Source organism: Malus sylvestris, chromosome 7 (assembly GCF_916048215.2).
Source record: "Malus sylvestris chromosome 7, drMalSylv7.2, whole genome shotgun sequence".
Lineage (NCBI taxonomy): Eukaryota > Viridiplantae > Streptophyta > Magnoliopsida > Rosales > Rosaceae > Malus > Malus sylvestris.
In genome coordinates, this window is record NC_062266.1 from 19,538,958 (window position 1) to 19,557,922 (window position 18,965).

The 18,965-nt window shown below is 38.2% G+C and overlaps 1 protein-coding gene across 1 annotated transcript; it reads left to right on the top strand.

The window, feature by feature from the left end:
- Positions 1-12,587: 12,587 nt before the first annotated feature.
- Positions 12,588-18,913, top strand: LOC126628754 (uncharacterized). Its single transcript, XM_050298550.1, has 14 exons — positions 12,588-12,905; positions 13,336-13,394; positions 13,640-13,745; positions 14,242-14,354; positions 14,525-14,593; positions 14,906-15,517; positions 15,743-16,278; positions 16,455-16,519; positions 16,995-17,074; positions 17,300-17,404; positions 17,683-17,822; positions 17,901-18,029; positions 18,240-18,392; positions 18,521-18,913. Exons 1-14 carry the CDS (start codon positions 12,722-12,724, stop codon positions 18,666-18,668), a joined length of 2,499 nt encoding a protein of 832 aa, XP_050154507.1. The 5' UTR covers positions 12,588-12,721; the 3' UTR covers positions 18,669-18,913.
- The last annotated feature ends 52 nt before the right edge of the window (positions 18,914-18,965 follow it).

Here is an 18,965-nt window from a genome sequence, read left to right on the forward strand (position 1 = left end):
GAACAAGTGCCCACAATTGATAGAGAATTGAGGGTGGAAGACCCTCAATGCCGTGGGATTTGGCAACCATTACCAACCGAGGAATGACCCATTTTCTAATACTTACAATCCCAGTTGGCGTGATCATCCAAATTTCAAATGGCGAGAACCCCAACAAGGCCAACAACAAAGCACTTTTAGGCAACAACCCCCGGGTTTCTATCAAAAGCCGTTTGCACCAACTCAACCCCAAGCACAACCCGTCCAAAAATCAGGTTCTTCTATTGATAATGATCAGATTTTTAATTTACTAACTTCTATGGCGCAGGGCATGCAAATAAGGGACAAGAAGGTGGACGAGTTGGAAAAGCAAGTGGGGCAAATTGCCGAGTTTATGGGGCAGTTTCGAGAGCAAGGCAAGTTGCCTAGCTCAACCGTGGTCAATCTAACGAGGTGGAGGAGTTGATGATTGAAGAGGAAGAACAAAATCCACCCACGGCAAAGGTGGAAACACCTTTGCCGCAAGCCCTATGTGATCCTAAGTCATCCAATCTGTCCAATAGAGGTAAGAATGTGTCAAATCCAGTTCCTACTAATGTTTTTCCTTCGAATGTTCCTTTTCCAAATAGGTTCAAGCAAACAAAGAAAGAAGAAGCTGAAAAGGACATTCTAGATACATTTAGGAAAGTTCAAGTCAACATACCCCTTTTGGATGCAATCAAGCAAGTCCCGAGGTACGCCAAGTTCTTGAAGGAACTTTGCACCACTAGGAAGAGGATTTCGACCAAGGAAGTTGTGAAAGTAGGTGAGAACGTGTCGGCCATCTTGCAACGCAAACTGCCCCTTAAATGCAAAGATCCGGGTAGTTTTACAATTCCTTGTGTCATTGGTAATTCTAGGTTTGAATCTGCCATATTAGACTTAGGTGCATCTATAAATGTCATGCCATATTCAATTTATGCATCTATGAACCTAGGAGAGTTAAAAAATGATGGTGTAATCATACAATTGGCCGATAGATCTAATGCTTATCCAAAGGGAGTTTTGGAGGATGTTTTAGTACATGTTAATCATTTGATCTTTCCGGCGGATTTCTACATACTTGAGATGGATGAATCAGACCATGCCCCTTCATTACCCATCCTCCTTGGAAGGCCATTCATGAAAACGGCCCGAACAAAGATTGACGTGTTTAATGGCACTTTAACGATGGAATTTGATGGGGAAGTGATTAATTTCAATCTTTCTGATTCTATGAAGTTTCCTAGTGAAAAGCATTCATGTTTTGCTATTGATATAATTGACTCTTTGGCGCAGGACCATTTTGACAATTTGAAGGACGATGCACTTGAATTAGTCATTGCACAAGGAAAGAACATGAAAAATATTGAAACAGCCACCAAGGAAACCCACGGCATGCATGAGGATTCCATTGCCGTGCCCCCTAATGAAGATATCATTGAGATGGTGGCTGCCCTTAAGTCATTGCCATCGCAAACTGGTAAGTTTTTTTACCCTATTTTAAGTTCGGTTTCGGCTAATAAAATGCTTCCCTCAGTTGTGCAGCCACCCACACTTGAACTTAAGCCATTGCCTAGTCACTTGAGGTATGTTTTCTTGGGAGAGGATGAGACATTGCCCGTCATCATTTCATCCTCACTCACGGCACAAGAGGAGAGTAAATTAGTGAGGGTGCTAAAGGAGTACAAAACGGCAATTGGATGGACATTGGTCGACATCAAGGGAATTAGCCCTACTACGTGCATGCATCGCATACTTTTGGAGGAGGGGTCTAAAACATCTCGAGAGGCTCAGCGCCGTCTTAACCCTCCTATGATGGAAGTTGTGAAGAAAGAGATCATAAAGCTTCTAGATTGTGGAGTTATCTATCCAATCTCGGATAGTAGATGGGTTTCGCCCGTTCAATGCGTACCAAAGAAATCCCGAGTGACAGTGGTAGCTAATGCCGAGAATGAACTTGTTCCTCAACGCATTCAAACCGGTTGGAGGTTGTGCATCGACTATAGGAAGCTAAACGCCACCACAAGGAAGGATCACTTCCCATTGCCATTCATTGACCAAATGCTTGAGAGGTTAGCGGGTTATGCTTTCTATTGTTTTCTTGATGGTTATTCTGGTTATAATCAAATTGTCATAGCACCCGAGGACCAAGAAAAAACCACTTTTACATGCCCTTTTGGTACATTTGCATATCGTCGCATGCCTTTTGGTTTATGTAATGCACCTGCCACATTTCAAAGATGCATGATGAGCATATTTTCGGATTATGTAGAGAAAATAATTGAAGTTTTCATGGATGATTTTAGCGTCTTTGGTGATTCTTTTGATGGTTGCTTGCATAATCTAAGTTTGATCTTAAAACGTTGCGTTGAAACTAACCTTGTTCTTAATTGGGAAAAATGTCATTTCATGGTTAAACAAGGCATAGTTTTAGGTCATATAATCTCTGAAAAAGGTATTGAGGTTGATAAGTCAAAAATAGATCTTGTACGTCACTTACCCTCTCCGACTTCGGTTAGAGAGGTTCGTTCTTTTCTTGGCCATGCAGGTTTCTATCGTAGGTTTATCAAAGATTTCTCAAAGGTGGCACAACCTCTTTGCCGTCTCCTACAAAAAGAAGTGGCGTTCGAATTCACCAAGGAGTGCACGGCATCATTCAACCAACTCAAGGAGTTGTTGACCACGGCACCCATCATTATTCCACCGGATTGGAGCCTACCTTTCGAGCTTATGTGTGCTGCGTCCGACTATGCTTTAGGGGCTGTTTTGGGACAAAGGAAGGACAAGAGGCCGCATTTCATCTACTATGCCTCCCGGACGTTGAATGATGCACAACTGAACTATTCCACTACGGAAAAAGAACTTCTTGCAGTTGTTTTTGCTTTAGATAAGTTTAGATCATATCTAATTGGTACTAAAGTAATTGTTTTCACTGACCATGCAGCGTTGAAGTATTTGCTCACCAAAAAGGAGGCTAAGCCCCGGCTAATTTGTTGGATGTTGCTACTACAAGAGTTCGACATAGAGATTCGTGACAAGAAGGGAAGTGAGAACGTGGTGGCTGACCACCTACGTCGAATGGTGCATAATGAGGAGTCCCTACCTATTGCCGAGACATTCCCCGATGAACAATTGTTGTCCATTAAGGTAAGTGAGCCTTGGTATGCCGACTTGGTGAAATTTTTGGTGTCAAAACACGTTCCAAACACCCTAAACAGAAACCAACGTGATAAATTGAAAAAGGATGCTAAATTTTATGTTTGGGATGATCCATACTTGTGGAAATTTTGTTCGGATCAGATTGTACGTAAGTGTGTGCATGATATGGAGTTTAATTCAATTTTAACTTTCTGTCACACTTATGCATGTGGGGGACACTTTGGGACACAACGCACTGCCCTTAAGGTTTTAGAATGTGGTTTTTATTGGCCAACTCTATTTAAAGATGCTAGAACCTTTTGCATGTCTTGTGATCGTTGCCAACGAATGGGTAATATAGGGGCCAAGGATCAAATGCCGCAAAATATCATACTTCTGTTGAAATTTTTTATGTTTGGGGCATCGATTTTATGGGTCCCTTTCCTTCATCGCATGGTTTCCTTTACATATTACTCGCTGTGGATTATGTCTCGAAATGGGTAGAAGCAAAAGCCACCCGTACTAACGATTCTAAGGTGGTTGCAGATTTCGTGAAAACTAACATTTTTGCTAGGTTTGGGATGCCTCGAGTTCTAATTAGTGATGGCGGTTCCCATTTTTGTAACCGCACCATTGAGGCATTGTTGAGGAAGTACAATGTCACCCATAAGGTTTCTACACCTTACCATCCTCAAACAAATGGCCAAGCCGAGGTTTCAAACCGAGAGATCAAGCAAATCTTAGAGAAGACCGTGGGTCCAACAAGAAAGGATTGGAGCATGCGCTTGGACGATGCATTGTGGGCTTATCGCACGGCCTATAAAACTCCTCTTGGCATGTACATAGGAAGCTCCAATTAAATGAGCTTGACGAGATTAGATATGAAGCATATGAGAACGCTCGGATTTACAAGGAGAAGACCAAGGCTTTTCATGACAAGATGATTCGTGGCAAATCATTCTCAATCGGGCAGAAAGTGTTACTCTTTAATTCCCGCATTCGGTTGTTTCCTGGTAAGTTACGTTCCAAGTGGGTTGGCCCGTTCGTTATTACTAATGTTTTTGTGCATGGTGCAGTCCAAATCCAAAGCATGAAAACTGGACAAGAATTCAAGGTGAATGGGCACCGATTGAAGCCATACTATGACAACTTTGTGGAGCATGCCGTGGATGACATCCCCTTGCAAGCCGTGGACTCCATTGGGGATTGAATTGGTGCTTCGTCTGGCTGTACGACATTAAAGAAAGCGCTACTTGGGAGGCAACCTATGCATACAACAAAGGAAGACCAAGGAATCACTCCAATTCCAGATTTGCGTTCCTAAACCCTTCTCTTTGTTGTTTATTTCATTTCTACCATGTTTATTATGTTAGTTGCTGTTTGTTTGTTTATTTGTTATTTGTGTTAGTTTATGCTTGAAACATTGAGGACAATGTTTGATTTAAGTGTGGGGGGGGGTAAACAAAGTGTTTTGATGCAAATTCGTAGGGTTGTATCACCCATAAATTCCAATGTTGTTCTTTTTAGGCTGTTTTGATGCATTTTAGTGTGTTTTACATAAAAATCCGAAAATCCCAGAAAAAAATTTGAAAAAATGTTTTGAAAAAACCAAAAAGAGTCGTTTTAAAGCTGTTTTGTGTGTTTGTTTATGTCTTAGGGTACCTTCCAACACAATGATGAGGATTCAGTTTTTAATTGCATGACTGTTAAAAAGAGTTATAAACATGGATGGACGTTTGATTTACTCTTTGGTTTATGCTTGGTTGTGGTTATAACTTATGAATTCACATGTAATCACAAAGGAAAAAAAATTAGTTTTTGTAACATGCTTGAAGGAAGGAACTCAAACTAACGCTACAACCTTGTGAGACTTGAGCCTAAACGTTTATTTGGAGAGTTAAAATCTGTGCATTGTTGTTTTCTAAAGTCGTTGCGTGATCTCATTATTCTTTGCTTGGTTGCTACTTAGAAGGCGTTTCATCATTTAGTTCCAAACACTAGAACTCATGCCCATTTCATTCAAAGCATGTTATTGATTTGCATAACACATATTTAAGATGAAGTTGTGTAGTGACCACTATTTAAGCCAAATTGCCGTGTCCCCCATGTTCATTTGTTTTGTAGGTTTTAACCCCGTTGAGCCTTGTTTGGCCTATATTGTTTGTTAACCCACATTGTCCTCACCTAGCCTCGATTAGGACCATCCATACCCTTGTTCTTGAAGCATAGTAAAGCACGACTCAAGATGAATTCCTTTTGATCAATATATTGCAGAAAACAAGTGTGGGGGAAGGGATGTATGTGTGTGCCAAAGTCTTTCATGTGGCACGGGTTAGAAAAGAAAAGAAAAAAAAAAGAAATTTCGAGGAAAAGAGCAAGAAAAAAAAAAAAAAAAGAAGTTGTGAAAAATATGAAAAAGATGTGAAATTGAGCTCTTAAGTGTTGATTGTTGAAGAAATGGTCCAAAACATTGAATTCGACCCTAAGTATTGCATGAATCTTCCCTTGTGTTTAAAAGTTGATTTATGCGCTCTAAAGTGAATTCTAAGTTTCGATTTCATTGCTTTGCTTGCTATTGCTTAAAGAACCTTTGTTATCCTTATCCATTCTTTGTTAGCCAATACCCCAAGCCCCGTTACAACCCTTGACTTTAATCTTGAGTGTTATGTGTTTCAATTTGTAGAGTTTAGAATTGGTATGAGCATATGGTGTCACTGGTTCTCGCATCTAAGTAGTAGCATTCCATTCATGAGATCATATCTAAATGCTTGTTAACTCCAGAAAATGCTTTCTTTGTTATATATATATATGTGAGTGTTCGTTTTTATGTCTACATCAATCTTCTCACATATAACTAGTATAGGGTGTGTAGTTAGAAAATCCGAGTGAAAATTGAGTGCATATCTTGTAAAGAATTGAGCAAATTCTCTAAGGCATGTTACTACGTTCAAAATCATGTTTTGATTGGTTAAATGTGAGCTAGTACGTGGTGACTATGATTAAGTATGTGCTTAAGTGTGAAGATGACTAAAATATGTGGGAATGATGATTTTTAATATGTCATGTGTATTGGAAATCCCTGAGGCAAACGTTGGAAGGTTTAGGTTAAGTTTTGATTATTTTGTTTCGTTTCGTTTTTCTCTTTGTTTCTTTGTTTTGCTCGAGGACTAGCAAAAGCTAAGTGTGGGGGAATTTGATAGGAGCATATTTATGCGCCTTAGTTAGCTAGTTCTTATGCATTTTCGTTATGTTTTCTTAGTTTAAGTAGTCTTTTAAGCTAGTTTCATGTGTTTTCAGGTTTTAAGGGCATATTACATAAAATGATGCATTTTGGAGCCTTTTGGAGCAAATTAGAGCTTGGAATGGACATCATATGCTTGGAGCCAAGAGGATGGACGAAATTGAAGATTTGAAGATGATGTTTCCTACTTGAACAAGGTTTCCTAGTTGAAGTAGGAAAGTCCCTAATTGAAGATGAAATCCTAGTTAAATTAGGATTCCTAGTTGAAATAGGTTTCCTAGTGAAATTGGGATTCCTAGAAGATGAAGATTCTTACTCAAACAAGGTTTCCTACTTGAAGTAGGAAAGTTAAATCCAAATGGCATCAAGTTTCAGCAACAAAGAAGTTTTCCAAGTCCAAGAAGGAAAAGGAATCCAAGATGAAGAAGGATTGACAAAGACAAACTTTCCTAATCCGAATGTACAAAGATTTCAGCTCCAAAGAGGAGTCCTAAACACTTTAGGACACCTTATTCCTTCTAGAAGCCCTATCCCTCCACAATCAGCCTTATCCTTCCTTGCCGCACCTAGCCTTCTAGAAAATCTGATTTCCTTGCCTTGCAAGGCTTTCTAGAAGCCTTATCCACCCTATCCCTTACCTGCCGCACCTAGGAGGCTTTTTCCCATTCAAAATCTGATTGTTTTAAGCCTTTTCCTGATGGGTTTTAATTACACAAGTCCTAATCTGATTTGCTAAGGTTTTTGGGGCCTATATATACATGTTTTCAGCCTTTGCCGCACACACCACTGACCATAATTCACAATTCACATCAGAAATTCATCCTTGTTCATTGCCGCACCCATTCATCACCAAAGTCCAGAATTCCTGACCCTAAAACACCATTGCCGCACCCTCCCATCCACCCTAAACACTACTACCCCCTTCCATACTCATTCATCCATATACCTAAGTCCCTAAACCTGACCTTAGTCCTTGAGCCGTGACAAAGAGGAGGAGGAGGAACCTTGGAACGTGCATGCCATTCAAGTCCGAGTTGCTGGAAGTTTTAGGTGTTTCCTTTCCTTTGATTTCAATGTTTAAATTCTACTCTTTGTTTTGTACGTATGAGGAACTAAATCCCCCCTTGGCTAGGGGGGGATTCGAAACCATCTTTATGCTTGCTATATGATTCGATTACTTCTAATTGCGTTTCATAAGTTGTGGATTCAATTTGCTTATCTATTTGAATTAAACTGATTTGTGTGTGTTGGTTGAGAGTGCACGCTTAATTGTCATGCATAAATCTAATGCTAGAATATAAGGAAATTTCACCTAATCGTTATGAACTTATATTCACAAGTAGTAAAAGTTGTTGATCACAATTGTGTTAAGTAAATTCTTGGCATAAGTTTCATGCGCTTTCATAGTTACGAGTGCCTCGTCAATACTTATGATTTCCATTGAACGTAATGATCTTTGATTGTATCTTTATTATGCGCTTTCATATAGAGAACTTTTGAGGAATAATTTGATTGCGATGCGCTTTTTCCATCCAATTCATTGACATAAGGGAAATCTGAAAGTTAATTTAAGCGGACCTAATTAACTTGGAGTGTTGAGTATTCATGGTTTATTGAATTGCGATTAGAAATTGTTTTGTATGCAAGTGTGACATGTGTGAAGAAGAACCCCTTAGCTAGTTTTCCATCCCTTCAATTCAACCAAATTCGTTTTAGAATCTGTTCAATTTACAAGTTTTGTTTTTGTTTTCAATTTTCGTCAAAACCAAATCCCCATTTATTTTGAAGTGTTAGATTAGTTAGAAATCAATTTAGTTTGTATTTTTAAGTGTCTTGAATCAAGTTTAAACCTATTTTCATCCAAATTTGTGTTTGTGTTCAAAACTGCCCAGAAAATGTTTTTAAGGCAGTTTTGAATGTTTATTTGCTGTTTTGAGTCTTTTGCTTTGTTTTGGTGTTTTATAGTTTAGTTTTGCATTCTTTGAGTCTAGTTTAGTGTTTGAAACTTTGTTTTTACGTTTTGAGTCAGTTTTTAAGTGATTTGGCAATCCCTCCTAATCCCCGACCTAGAACGATCCCTACTTACATACTTTACTACAATTGATAAAAAGAGGGTTTAATTTGTGTTCTTATATATTTCGCATCAGAGACAAGTCTGTAAACTTCATGTAATACTCATGCGCCGACATATTCTTTTGCTTCAATTGAGTGAACTCCTGCTTCTTACGATCAATGTACTCCGGAGGAACAAATCTTTTCATAAAATTCTCTTTGAATACTTCCCAGTCAGCTGCCATCTTAGGTGACATAAACTTAGTTTGATTTACCCACCAAGCTGCTAGCTCTCGCCCCAAAAACCAAGTAGTGGTCTCAACCCATCTATTAGCAGGAAGATTCACTTGACTCTGCATCACCTGAAAAGTCTTCTCAATATGGTCTAACCACCTTTTTGCCCCTTCATGACCCTCATTACCCATGAAACGGTCCAATTTCAGATTATACATAGTCTTCAGGGGTGTTCTCTGAGGAGGAGGAGGACGGATTGCATTCTGAAAGGCATGGGCCATCGCTTCCTCTAATTGAGTTATATCAGGGAAATTAGACTCAGAAGCACGGCGTGATTCCCTACGAGGCGGCATAGTTCTGAAGAAGACACCAAAAGATCATTAGAGCATTAACAATTTATACAGGACTGCAACCTAGGCTCTGATACCAAATTGACACACCCCGATCCTAGAATCAAGGCGTGCTGGGCGTCACGTGGGCGTGACGTAACCAAAAGTGCGAGGCAGAAGTAATAGATAAGAGAAATACGAATAAACAAAAACCAAATACTAGCAATAATAACCAAGTAACGTGCTAGAGTAAGTTTAAGTGTGAAACACACAAATTCAGAGCACAAGTACTAGGTGCAGTCAAGTAGGACCATAACTAAATTACAACACCCGCAGGTGAGTCCTACATTTATGTAGTCTGTCAGTACGTCGTGGGAATCCTCGTGGGCCACCAATGCTGCTAACTAGAACCTGGAGGGGCGCAAAACAAAATTGAGTGGGTCAGTAAAACCAAAGTTTTTTAAAAACATTTCATTTAAAACATTTCTAACCCCTCGCTGTAAAATCTGTATACTTTCCCATAAAATAACATAATATGCATATAATCTTCGTGTATCTCAAATCACAATTCTTTATCAAAACCCAGAAAATATGTCATGCCATAAATGTCGATAACAGATTAAGAATGCGTCAATATAACAGGTGGCATAATGAATCAACCGGAGACCCTGCAGTTGGTTCTGTACGGTTAATTCCATAGCTCAATATCCAAACCAACCGGAGTCACCACGGTGACCTGTATGGCACTACTCTGCACATAAGTCAGAACTACCTGAAGTATTCTGTACGACAAGAATGATGTAATAATACGCTCTAGTGCTTCTCTCATCAATCATCTATGCACATAATCTAAGGTCACCTATTAGTCGGAACCACCTCTAGTGATCTGTACGACTAGCATGTCGGAACCCTATCATGGTCTGTACGACATGCACCTACTTGGATCCAAGGTGAGCGTGCGGTGCGGGTGAATAATATAAGCACTAACACCAGGGGTGCAGGTTATGAGCTCTCAACGCAATTCACATCATCAATAAACCATATGAATAACATAAAACTCACCTGATACTCACCTGTGCGTCCACAGCACATTTTCACATATATATGCATCAATTACTAATTCATATAATTCACAATATGCATGCATGGCATTTTAAAAACATACTTTCATTTAAATTCAATTTCTGGGAAAAATCAATAGTATATTGGTAAATACAGAAAATACTGCCCATTCACTGGTAAGTCGAAGGGTCGTAACCCCCGTGACGTCCCTGAATGCGCTCGTCCTCGGGATAGGTATCACCTATATGCGAAACAACTATAAAAATGTTAATTAAAACACATAACCGACAATTCGTAATAACTTCTCATACGGTGCTCAATTTGAGTATATGAATATACCACAGTGACCTACTCGACGTCACGGACGTCGACATATTTTTAGAAAAAAATTTCGAGGCTGCACGCGCCCCCACGCACCGGGAGGGGCACGGACCCACGCGCCCTACGCGCGTCATCTTCTTCCTTCAGTCGCCGGACTGGTTTTTCCGATCCCTGGAAACTGGAGATTTTTCAATCTCCTTGTTCTCTGTCATTTCTCAACCATTTTCCATGAAATTTTCACCAAAATGTCCTAAATCACGAGGGGAAGAAGGCTATACCTCTTTGAAGTCTCAAAACCTTCAAAAATCACGTCGGGAAACTTCACCAAAACCGGCCACCTTCGAACTAGGGTGTCCCGACGTCAAAAACTTCCAACGAATGTCAAGGATAATGTCGTCATTTCACAACCTCGATAAAAAGAATCACGGGACGGGCTGTGACACACCACACCTAACTTGCAAGCTAGGTGGCGTAAATGCATTGGACAATAGTTATAAAAAATACAAAACAAATTGGATGATTTGAAGGGGCGCGTGGGATAGGATGGGAGAGAGAAAGTCTTTCTTCTTCCTCTCTTTTCTTCTTTGTTGGAACTGAGCCAGAAGCACCATTTCAGAAGTTGCAAAATGCAACTTCCATTCCTCCTTTCTTTGGCTTGACTATTTTGAAAAAAAGAAGAAAAAGAAAGAGCCTGTTCGTAGCCTGCGCTGCACAGCAGCATGGGCTCCTCACGGACTTGTAGGTTTTCCAACCACCTAGAAGGGCGGCAACATAGCAAATCAATACTTCTGGGCTTGTTTTCTGGTGAGGGGAAGGGCGGTCGCCCCTCTCTGCCTCTTAGTAGCTTCGCCACTGCCTAAGCGCTAGATCCCTGCCTACCGTCTGATTAACGTCTAACGATTTTTAGAACCTTGATTAAAATAGTTAATTCCAAACCTAAACGTAAAAGTAAAAAACAATGAGACCGTCTATAAAAAAAAAAGAATGTTTGAAACCGACACAAGAGATAAACAATAAGCATTGCATCATGGCCCACTAATCACAAAAATTCATGCATACAAGCATCATCACTACCCATAAGCCCTACCATTTATTATATCTTAATCCAAAAATTCGTACCATTTATATCGAGCTTCTAGATGCATTCCATGTGGTGGCTACTTATTCATCCAACGGTTGAAATTAATTGTACGGCCATCCTCTTTTTTTTTTTGGTCGAAAACAGCCATCCTCTTTATTTTGATGATCTTGTATTCTTGTGATTTTGACGTGCATCTTCTTTATGTAGTAAACTTAAAAGAAGATATTTCTGATTATTTTCCAAAATAAGAAAGAAAATATCTCTGATTGTTTACTGAAATTAAAAGAAAATATTTGTGATTACAAACCAAAATTGGCGCAAATTGTCCTCTACTACACTGGTAAAGAAGAGTGTTGTTCTTACACTAAAGTATGGGTTCAAATCATGTCAGTTCTCTAATTTATAAAAATAAAATAAAATTTGCCCATAATCTCTATTTTATGTTTTAACACGTATTTCAATTCCAGTTTTATCAGGAATTTTCTTCCCAATCATGAATATATATGATTATTGAAAATAACATAAAATTGGAAACATCCTAAAGTAGCCAAGCAGTGGTTAGTTAGTATTATTTTTAAAATATATTATTATTTTGTTTTTCCTAAAAAAAAATCAAAAGTGCCAATTGTCACGCGTACACGTGTGTCAAGAGGTTAGTATATTATAAAGTTATTGCTTTATAAAGCATTATTTGTGTCACCAAATTTATCCTAATATATTTTTTGTTTGTCTAACTCACTTATCACTTATATTTTGTATTTATTTATGAAACTTTTAATTTTATGTAACGATATATTTATACTATGTTTGGAGGACTAGACTTGTAACTTAACAACTCTCCCAACTTATCCTAATATATTTTTTGTTTGTCTAACTCACTTATCACTTTCAATTTTTTTTTATTATTTTTGATGAAACTATTAATTTTATGTAACGATATATTTATAGTACGTTTGGAGGACTAGTCTTGTAACTTAACAACTCTCCCAACCCTAGACTTCTTATTATGATTTGTTATTGATTAGTTTCCGTCGCTTCTCCTTTCTCCAAAGGGGGTGTATGCAGCAGCCTTCATTCACCGTCCAAGGTTAAATAAATAAATAAATAATAAAAAATTCATAAAAATAAAAATAAAAATAAAAAACAGCCGGTAGCCATGGATGACTGGTGCAAGTCAAAGGCGCGACTCAAAGAAATTCTCCGATTTACCATTTAAATAATTCTGATTAGTCTAATCTTTTGTTCCAAGAATCAGAAGCTCCCATGGCTTCGAATTCGATTCTTTGTTCCTCTTCCCATTTAAATCTCAGTCTTTTCGTTCTCTTTTTCTGCTTATTCGTCCACTGCTATTCGTACGGCGAACTGGGTCCTTACACCAGCTTCACTGTCTCCAGCTTCAGCTACCCACCGACCACAATCGGACCCTCTGGATTTCGATACATTAGAGGTGAATGATTAGCTTTTTGATAACCCTTCTAAGCATTTGATTGATTTGTTCGCTTTTTCTATGGGTTTGAGAGGTTTATGGGGGTGTAGTATTTGATGGGGTCGTAGTCAAAAAGTTGGATTTTCTTGTTTTGTTTTGCAGTAGTTGTTGGAAATTTGTAAATTACATCGACTAAGGTTTTCTTGTTGTTGAATTATGCTATATTTTGGTCTGAAAGTTGTTAACTTTAGATGTGATCATGTTTGAAAGTTGTTGACTTGGGATTAGTTGAATCACAAGCAAGTGGATTTTCAGTATTTTGTATTTTATTTCGATTATCGTGTGATGAATGATTTGTTTAAGATTGTAATTTTAATTTGTATTCAGAATTATATATAAAATGTTTAGTTGTGCAATTCCTAACTGGTTTTGGTGTTTTTCCTTGGTCTAGTTGAAATGCCACCATGGTTCTCGTCAATGTCGATAGCAATGATTTCGAATGTGGAACTTGTAAGTATGCTTATCAGGGCTCAAATTTTCCACCTTTTCTTTTGTCAACAATGTCTTAGTAATTTGAGATGGAAACTGGAAAGGTATACTGTGTACTTGCCTGGGAGCTGATTCCCAAATGAAAGTTGTTTTCTGGATTCACGATTGGCATTCCTTTCCATAAGAAACAAGCCTGTAAATCGAATCTGTACTTGAATATAGTATGATTACTCTGCATTCTTGCTAATGATTCAAACTATTCTCAGGCTGCTGGAGACATAGAAAAGGTTCCAAAAATTAAGTTACCGTTGATTTGCTTCCGAGCTGGTAGCCTCCCACTGCCGGATGTTAACACTTCTCTAGTGGATTCAGGTAAATGTCACCGAGCTTTAGATGATTTGACTAAATTGAAGAGTCAGTAAAACAATGTTACTCTGTAGTCTTTAGCCACATGTGTACTTCTTTGTGTTTCTGCTCTATCTGATGTTTTGTCCCCCGTAGTTTTACGTTTCTGATCAACATGCATGTCAAAAGTATTCCACAAGAGTTTAACTTGACTGATACCTTAGGAGAGTCAGGACTGCCGAGTCTGCCTTGATTAGTTTCCTTCTCTTTGAATTAGCGTTAAGAATCCCCAAGAAATCTGCTTGCTGAGCCATTTTGTCAAAAGTGTTTCTCAACTATTACTTAACATGAATTTATCCTTGTGTCTGGTTAATCAAGGACAAGTACAACTGGTATACTCAAGCAATTTGTGTCATTTTTTTTCCGTAGACACATTTAGATCATCAGGTGCCATGTTTTATCGTACTTTGAATTCTATTTGAACAATGATTGAACATAGCATTGAATGAATTTACTGATATAGCAGTTCTAGCTCCCCTCTACAATGGTTCCTATAAGGGAATACAAGCTCTTCAGAGTTCAGAGCAGTGCTATCCTATGCAAAAGAATTTTACAATCAAGTTGACAAATGAGCAGGTCTATCATCAAACCTTTTACTTATTTTTGTACAATTTTGGAAAGGGAAAGTTTGCTTGAACATTAACTAGTTCGTTTGCGAATCTTTTCTTGTTTTTTCCAAAAAAAATTTATTTTTGTATATACCAAAGAAAAGTTTATATACTGTGTCTTACGAAACTGTAGTTCAGATTTCTCCAGGAGTTTGGTATTTTGGTCTTTTCAATGGAATTGGACCTACAAGGACACAATCAAAGATGGTATGTTCTATTATCCTTTAGATTTAATAGTTCTTGTGTTGATTTGCTCTGCTGTTTGGGAATGCTGTTAGTCATGCACCTGAAACCATTAGTTCCCTGTTTACTGTATGCGATGAAGTTTTGTTGTTCAGATCTCACATCAAAACAAATATAGAGAAAGAAAAATGCGTGGTATTTGGAGATGAAAAAGGCTTTGTAGTTTTGTCTCATTTTTTTCTTTTCCATCGAAGGCTCTTAATGCACTAATAATGGATGGTATTGAAGTTTATGTTCATTGAATTCTTAATTGAGCCTACTACGCTAACATTGCAGATTAATCGCTCACCATCATACACCTTCAGTGCCAATATCACTGTGGAAGGATGTACGACCCTAACCATGTGGGGCCCAGACTGCAATCAGACAATTAACCCACTTTCTTGTGCTCTATCTAACAGTTACAGTGCTGCAGACAATTCTTCAGAAGCTGGTTTGTATAACCAAACACTTGAATATGTAATTTCATGCAAAAACAATTTTGGCACTTGTCATGGAGATGGCGAGCCCACATTCTACTCTTTGGATGTAGTGGGAGTATCACAAGAGTTGAAAATTTTGGCAAAGGATGTTTGGTTAAATGTAACGTTTTCAAATAACACCAAGAATGTTAGTGATGTTAATTTAATGTGTTATGCACGGCATGGTGCAATACCTTCAGAAACTGTGCATGACTATTCCAGTAATATAAACAAATCCCCGTTGGTCATTCAATTTCCAAAGGTCGGTAGCTGGTATATTACTATTTTACCTCTCAACGTTTCAAAGGAGCTTGGAGGGAGTCTGGATACTGACACAAAAGTTTGTTATTCCCTGGAATCAAAACTGCTTGAATGTCCGGAGGGCAAGGCCGGAGCAAATTGTACAAGGGAAATATACACCCTTCAGGTGGGCTTGCTGATAAATATGTTTCTGCTTCTGTGAAAGTTCATGAATTTTTTAATTTCTTCTAAGTGGTAGATTATTTGTTTGATTTCCACATTGATATTGTTAATACCATGTTGCAATATTAGATGACTGTACATTTTCTGTGTATTTAATTTAATTTTTGATGCTTCAAGAAACTTATTGGCAGGAATGATTTATTGACAAGCTGAGAATGGTTGTCTGCAGACATCACTGAGGAAAGGTTCAAGCTACTTTGAATACTACTATTTACCCGTCAGTGAAAAAGTGTCTCCTGATTCGGCCAATTTTCCTCTTGATCCTCTTTCAACCAACTCCTCGCATGGTGGACAACCAGAAGAAGCATGGACTTACTTTGTCATGGACATTCCGCGTGGAGCAGCTGGAGGAAACATGCACATTCGATTAAACTCAGATGAAAAGGTTAACTATGAAGTATATGCTAGATACGGTGGATTACCATCTCTTGCTAGCTGGGACTATTTTTATTCAAACAGGACAAGCAGTAGTGATAGCTCCATGTTTTTTAACTTATATAATTCAAGTGAAGACAAGGTCGATTTTTACATTTTGTACGTTAGAGAAGGGACTTGGAGCTTTGGTCTAAAGCATCTCAACACCACCAGTGATGCTTTGAAAGTTCCGACTAGCATGTCTGTTTCACTTGAAAGATGCCCGAGAAGGTGCTCTTCACATGGAAAATGCGAAACTGCATTGGATGCCAGTGGATTGACATCATACAGGTTTATTTTTAATTCTTCACTTTATGGTTTTTTATCTACTGTGTTCTTCAGTTTCCTTTTTCGGAACACCTATGTTTTAAATTTCTTGATTAGGAAGATAGCTGACACCTTAATTTTTAATCTTTCCATAGTAATTGCGAACAGTATAGTTTTCTAATATTAATTTTTTTTGTCAGCTTCTGCTCATGTGATCGAAACCATGGAGGCTTTGACTGTAGTATTCAACTTGTAACAACTCATGGTATGTGTTATTTCAGCAGTGAACTTATACAAAATTGTTGTCTATGCCGTTGGCCTTTTTTAACTTTTTCTGCACATAGTTCGAAACATGCTAATGTAGTCTGTTTTTCATTGAATGAGGTTCGTTTGTCCTGCAGCCGGTAATATGATTTTCCTCCAGGAAGCAAATTGAAATAGAAAGTGTTAAGACAAAATGTGCAAAAATATAGCCCCGCTATTTTGGAGAATAAAATGTAGATGATCAAATTGCCAAAAATTTATATCATTCAGCGAAAAAGATGTTTTGGAAAACAATATAGACTTGTCTAACTATATACTGTATCTACTTAGTTTGGCTGACATAGGCCCTGAATCTGATGTAGTTAGTTTGAAGTGGTTTTCTACAAAGTTATTATTTACGTTGCAAACTACCTGAGATTGATATTGTGCTCTACAATTGTTCTCTTACTTATTTCCCTGCCTGAAAATTGTCGTAGGGCACGTATGGCAATCCATTTTTCTTATTGCGTCAAATGCTGCAGCAGCACTTCCTGCATTTTGGGCCCTTCGACAGAAGGTAATACTTTAACTTTGATTCACAATAACCAGACTTCTTCAAACATAATGTAATAATATATTACTAGTTGAAGTTTGCTACAGTACTCTCCATAAGATTATCCTAAGTGGACACTGAACTGGTGCCATATTGGTTTGACTCAATTCTGGAATTTAGACGATTTTCATTATCCAACCGGAAACCTTTTTTTGCTTTTAACAAGTAGACCATGATTTCTATTTGCAGGCATTGGCTGAGTGGGTGATATTTACATCTAGTGGAATTGCAAGCGGAATATATCATGCATGTGATGTGGGAACCTGGTGTCCTCTGGGCTTTGGTGTCTTACAGGTACACTTCTTTCTCTATTTTCCTTCTTAAAGAAATAACTATTGATCGAACCTTTTGTTTTTACTGAGATAGAAAGATAATATTTCTCTCAACGATTTGGTGTTACAAACTTATGAAGACACTTGTAAAAATAATAAACAATGAGAACGGGATACACAAGTAATGGCAAAAGACTGGACGCATTTGAAGTTGACAAATCCGTTCTGGTATCATGTAATTAAGCAGTTATATACATTGCATTAAATCTGTGCGATTAATTAGTTATTTGGAAATTTCAGTTCATGGACTTCTGGCTCTCTTTCATGGCCGTAGTGAGCACATTTGTGTACCTAGGCACATTTGAGGACGATCTTAAGAGAGCAGTACACACTGCTGTTGCAATCCTTACTGCCCTTATGGCTTATACTAAGGCCACAAGGTATAGTTACCGTGCATTTTAAATCTGGGCCGGTTTTTAGTAATTCCATTATGCATCTAACCATGCTGAACTTTGCAGGCCGGCCAATATTATTCTTGTAATGGTAATTGGCTCCGCGGCTCTTCTTATTGGGTGGCTGATAGAATTGTCAACCAAGTTTAGGTCATTTTCCTTTTCGACCGGATTCTCCTTAAATATGATTGAGAGGTGGGTATCCTTGGAACGCTACGATGTTATTTTAAATTAGCATGGGCTGGGCAGGCATCTACAATTTGCACCAACCCTATATGAGTATAATAGCCCTAGTAGATAAGTTGATGGTAGCCCGTTAACTTTTGCAGTGACATTTTTATGGTGGAGTTGTATTTATGCTTATCCATTCCATTCCCTTTTCTGAAATACAAACGGATTACGCAGGTTGCAAGCTGTTAGGGGATGGCTCAAGAACCTCATTAAGACAATTATTAAAAGATTTCGCTGGGGTTTTGTACTGGCAGGTTTAGTTGCATTAGCCATTGCAGCAAGTAGCTGGGTACTGGAGACCAGTGAAAGCTACTGGATTTGGCACAGGTATAGTTATATAATGAAAATCTCTCGCTCTTCTCTCTCTCTCTCTCTCTCTCTCTCTTTCTCTCTCTCTCTCTCTCTCTCTCTCTCTTTCTCTCTCTCTCATGAATGGTGCATAAAATGATTTGCAGCATTTGGCACATAACAATATATACATCTTCCTTCTTCTTCCTATGCTCGAAAGCAAGTCCTGCAACTACGGTAGATACTGGGAATCAAATACCACAGAATGGAGCCTATGAATTGACTCGACAAGATTCATTTTCAAGAGGCCAATAACGAGGAGTAGTACGGGAAATTTTGCAGAGGTAAGGTTATAGAAAAAAGAAATAACTTTTTTTTTTATTTACTGCCAAGGTAAAATGTTTTGGGAGATGGAAGGTTTGTGAATATTTACTATATAGGTAGGCAGTATATTGAGTTGGAGAAATATGAGAGAGTTATTGAAGGGCCTCGGTGGAAAATTAAAGACGATGTTTAGTTTGGTCATTGAAAGTGTAAATGGTAATATTATTTTCATGTGAGTCTTTTGATTTGGCTCCTACTTTTTGTTTATGTTTATATCTTCCTGGAACT

Bases quoted from the DNA above. Each gene is read 5' to 3' on its own strand.
- LOC126628754 (XM_050298550.1), top strand. From the start codon at position 12,722: ATGGCTTCGAATTCGATTCTTTGTTCCTCTTCCCATTTAAATCTCAGT. The intron at 13,395-13,639 runs GTAAGTATGCTT...AACTATTCTCAG, and splicing joins TGATTTCGAATGTGGAACTT to GCTGCTGGAGACATAGAAAA. The intron at 16,520-16,994 runs GTATGTGTTATT...AAATTGTCGTAG, and splicing joins TCAACTTGTAACAACTCATG to GGCACGTATGGCAATCCATT.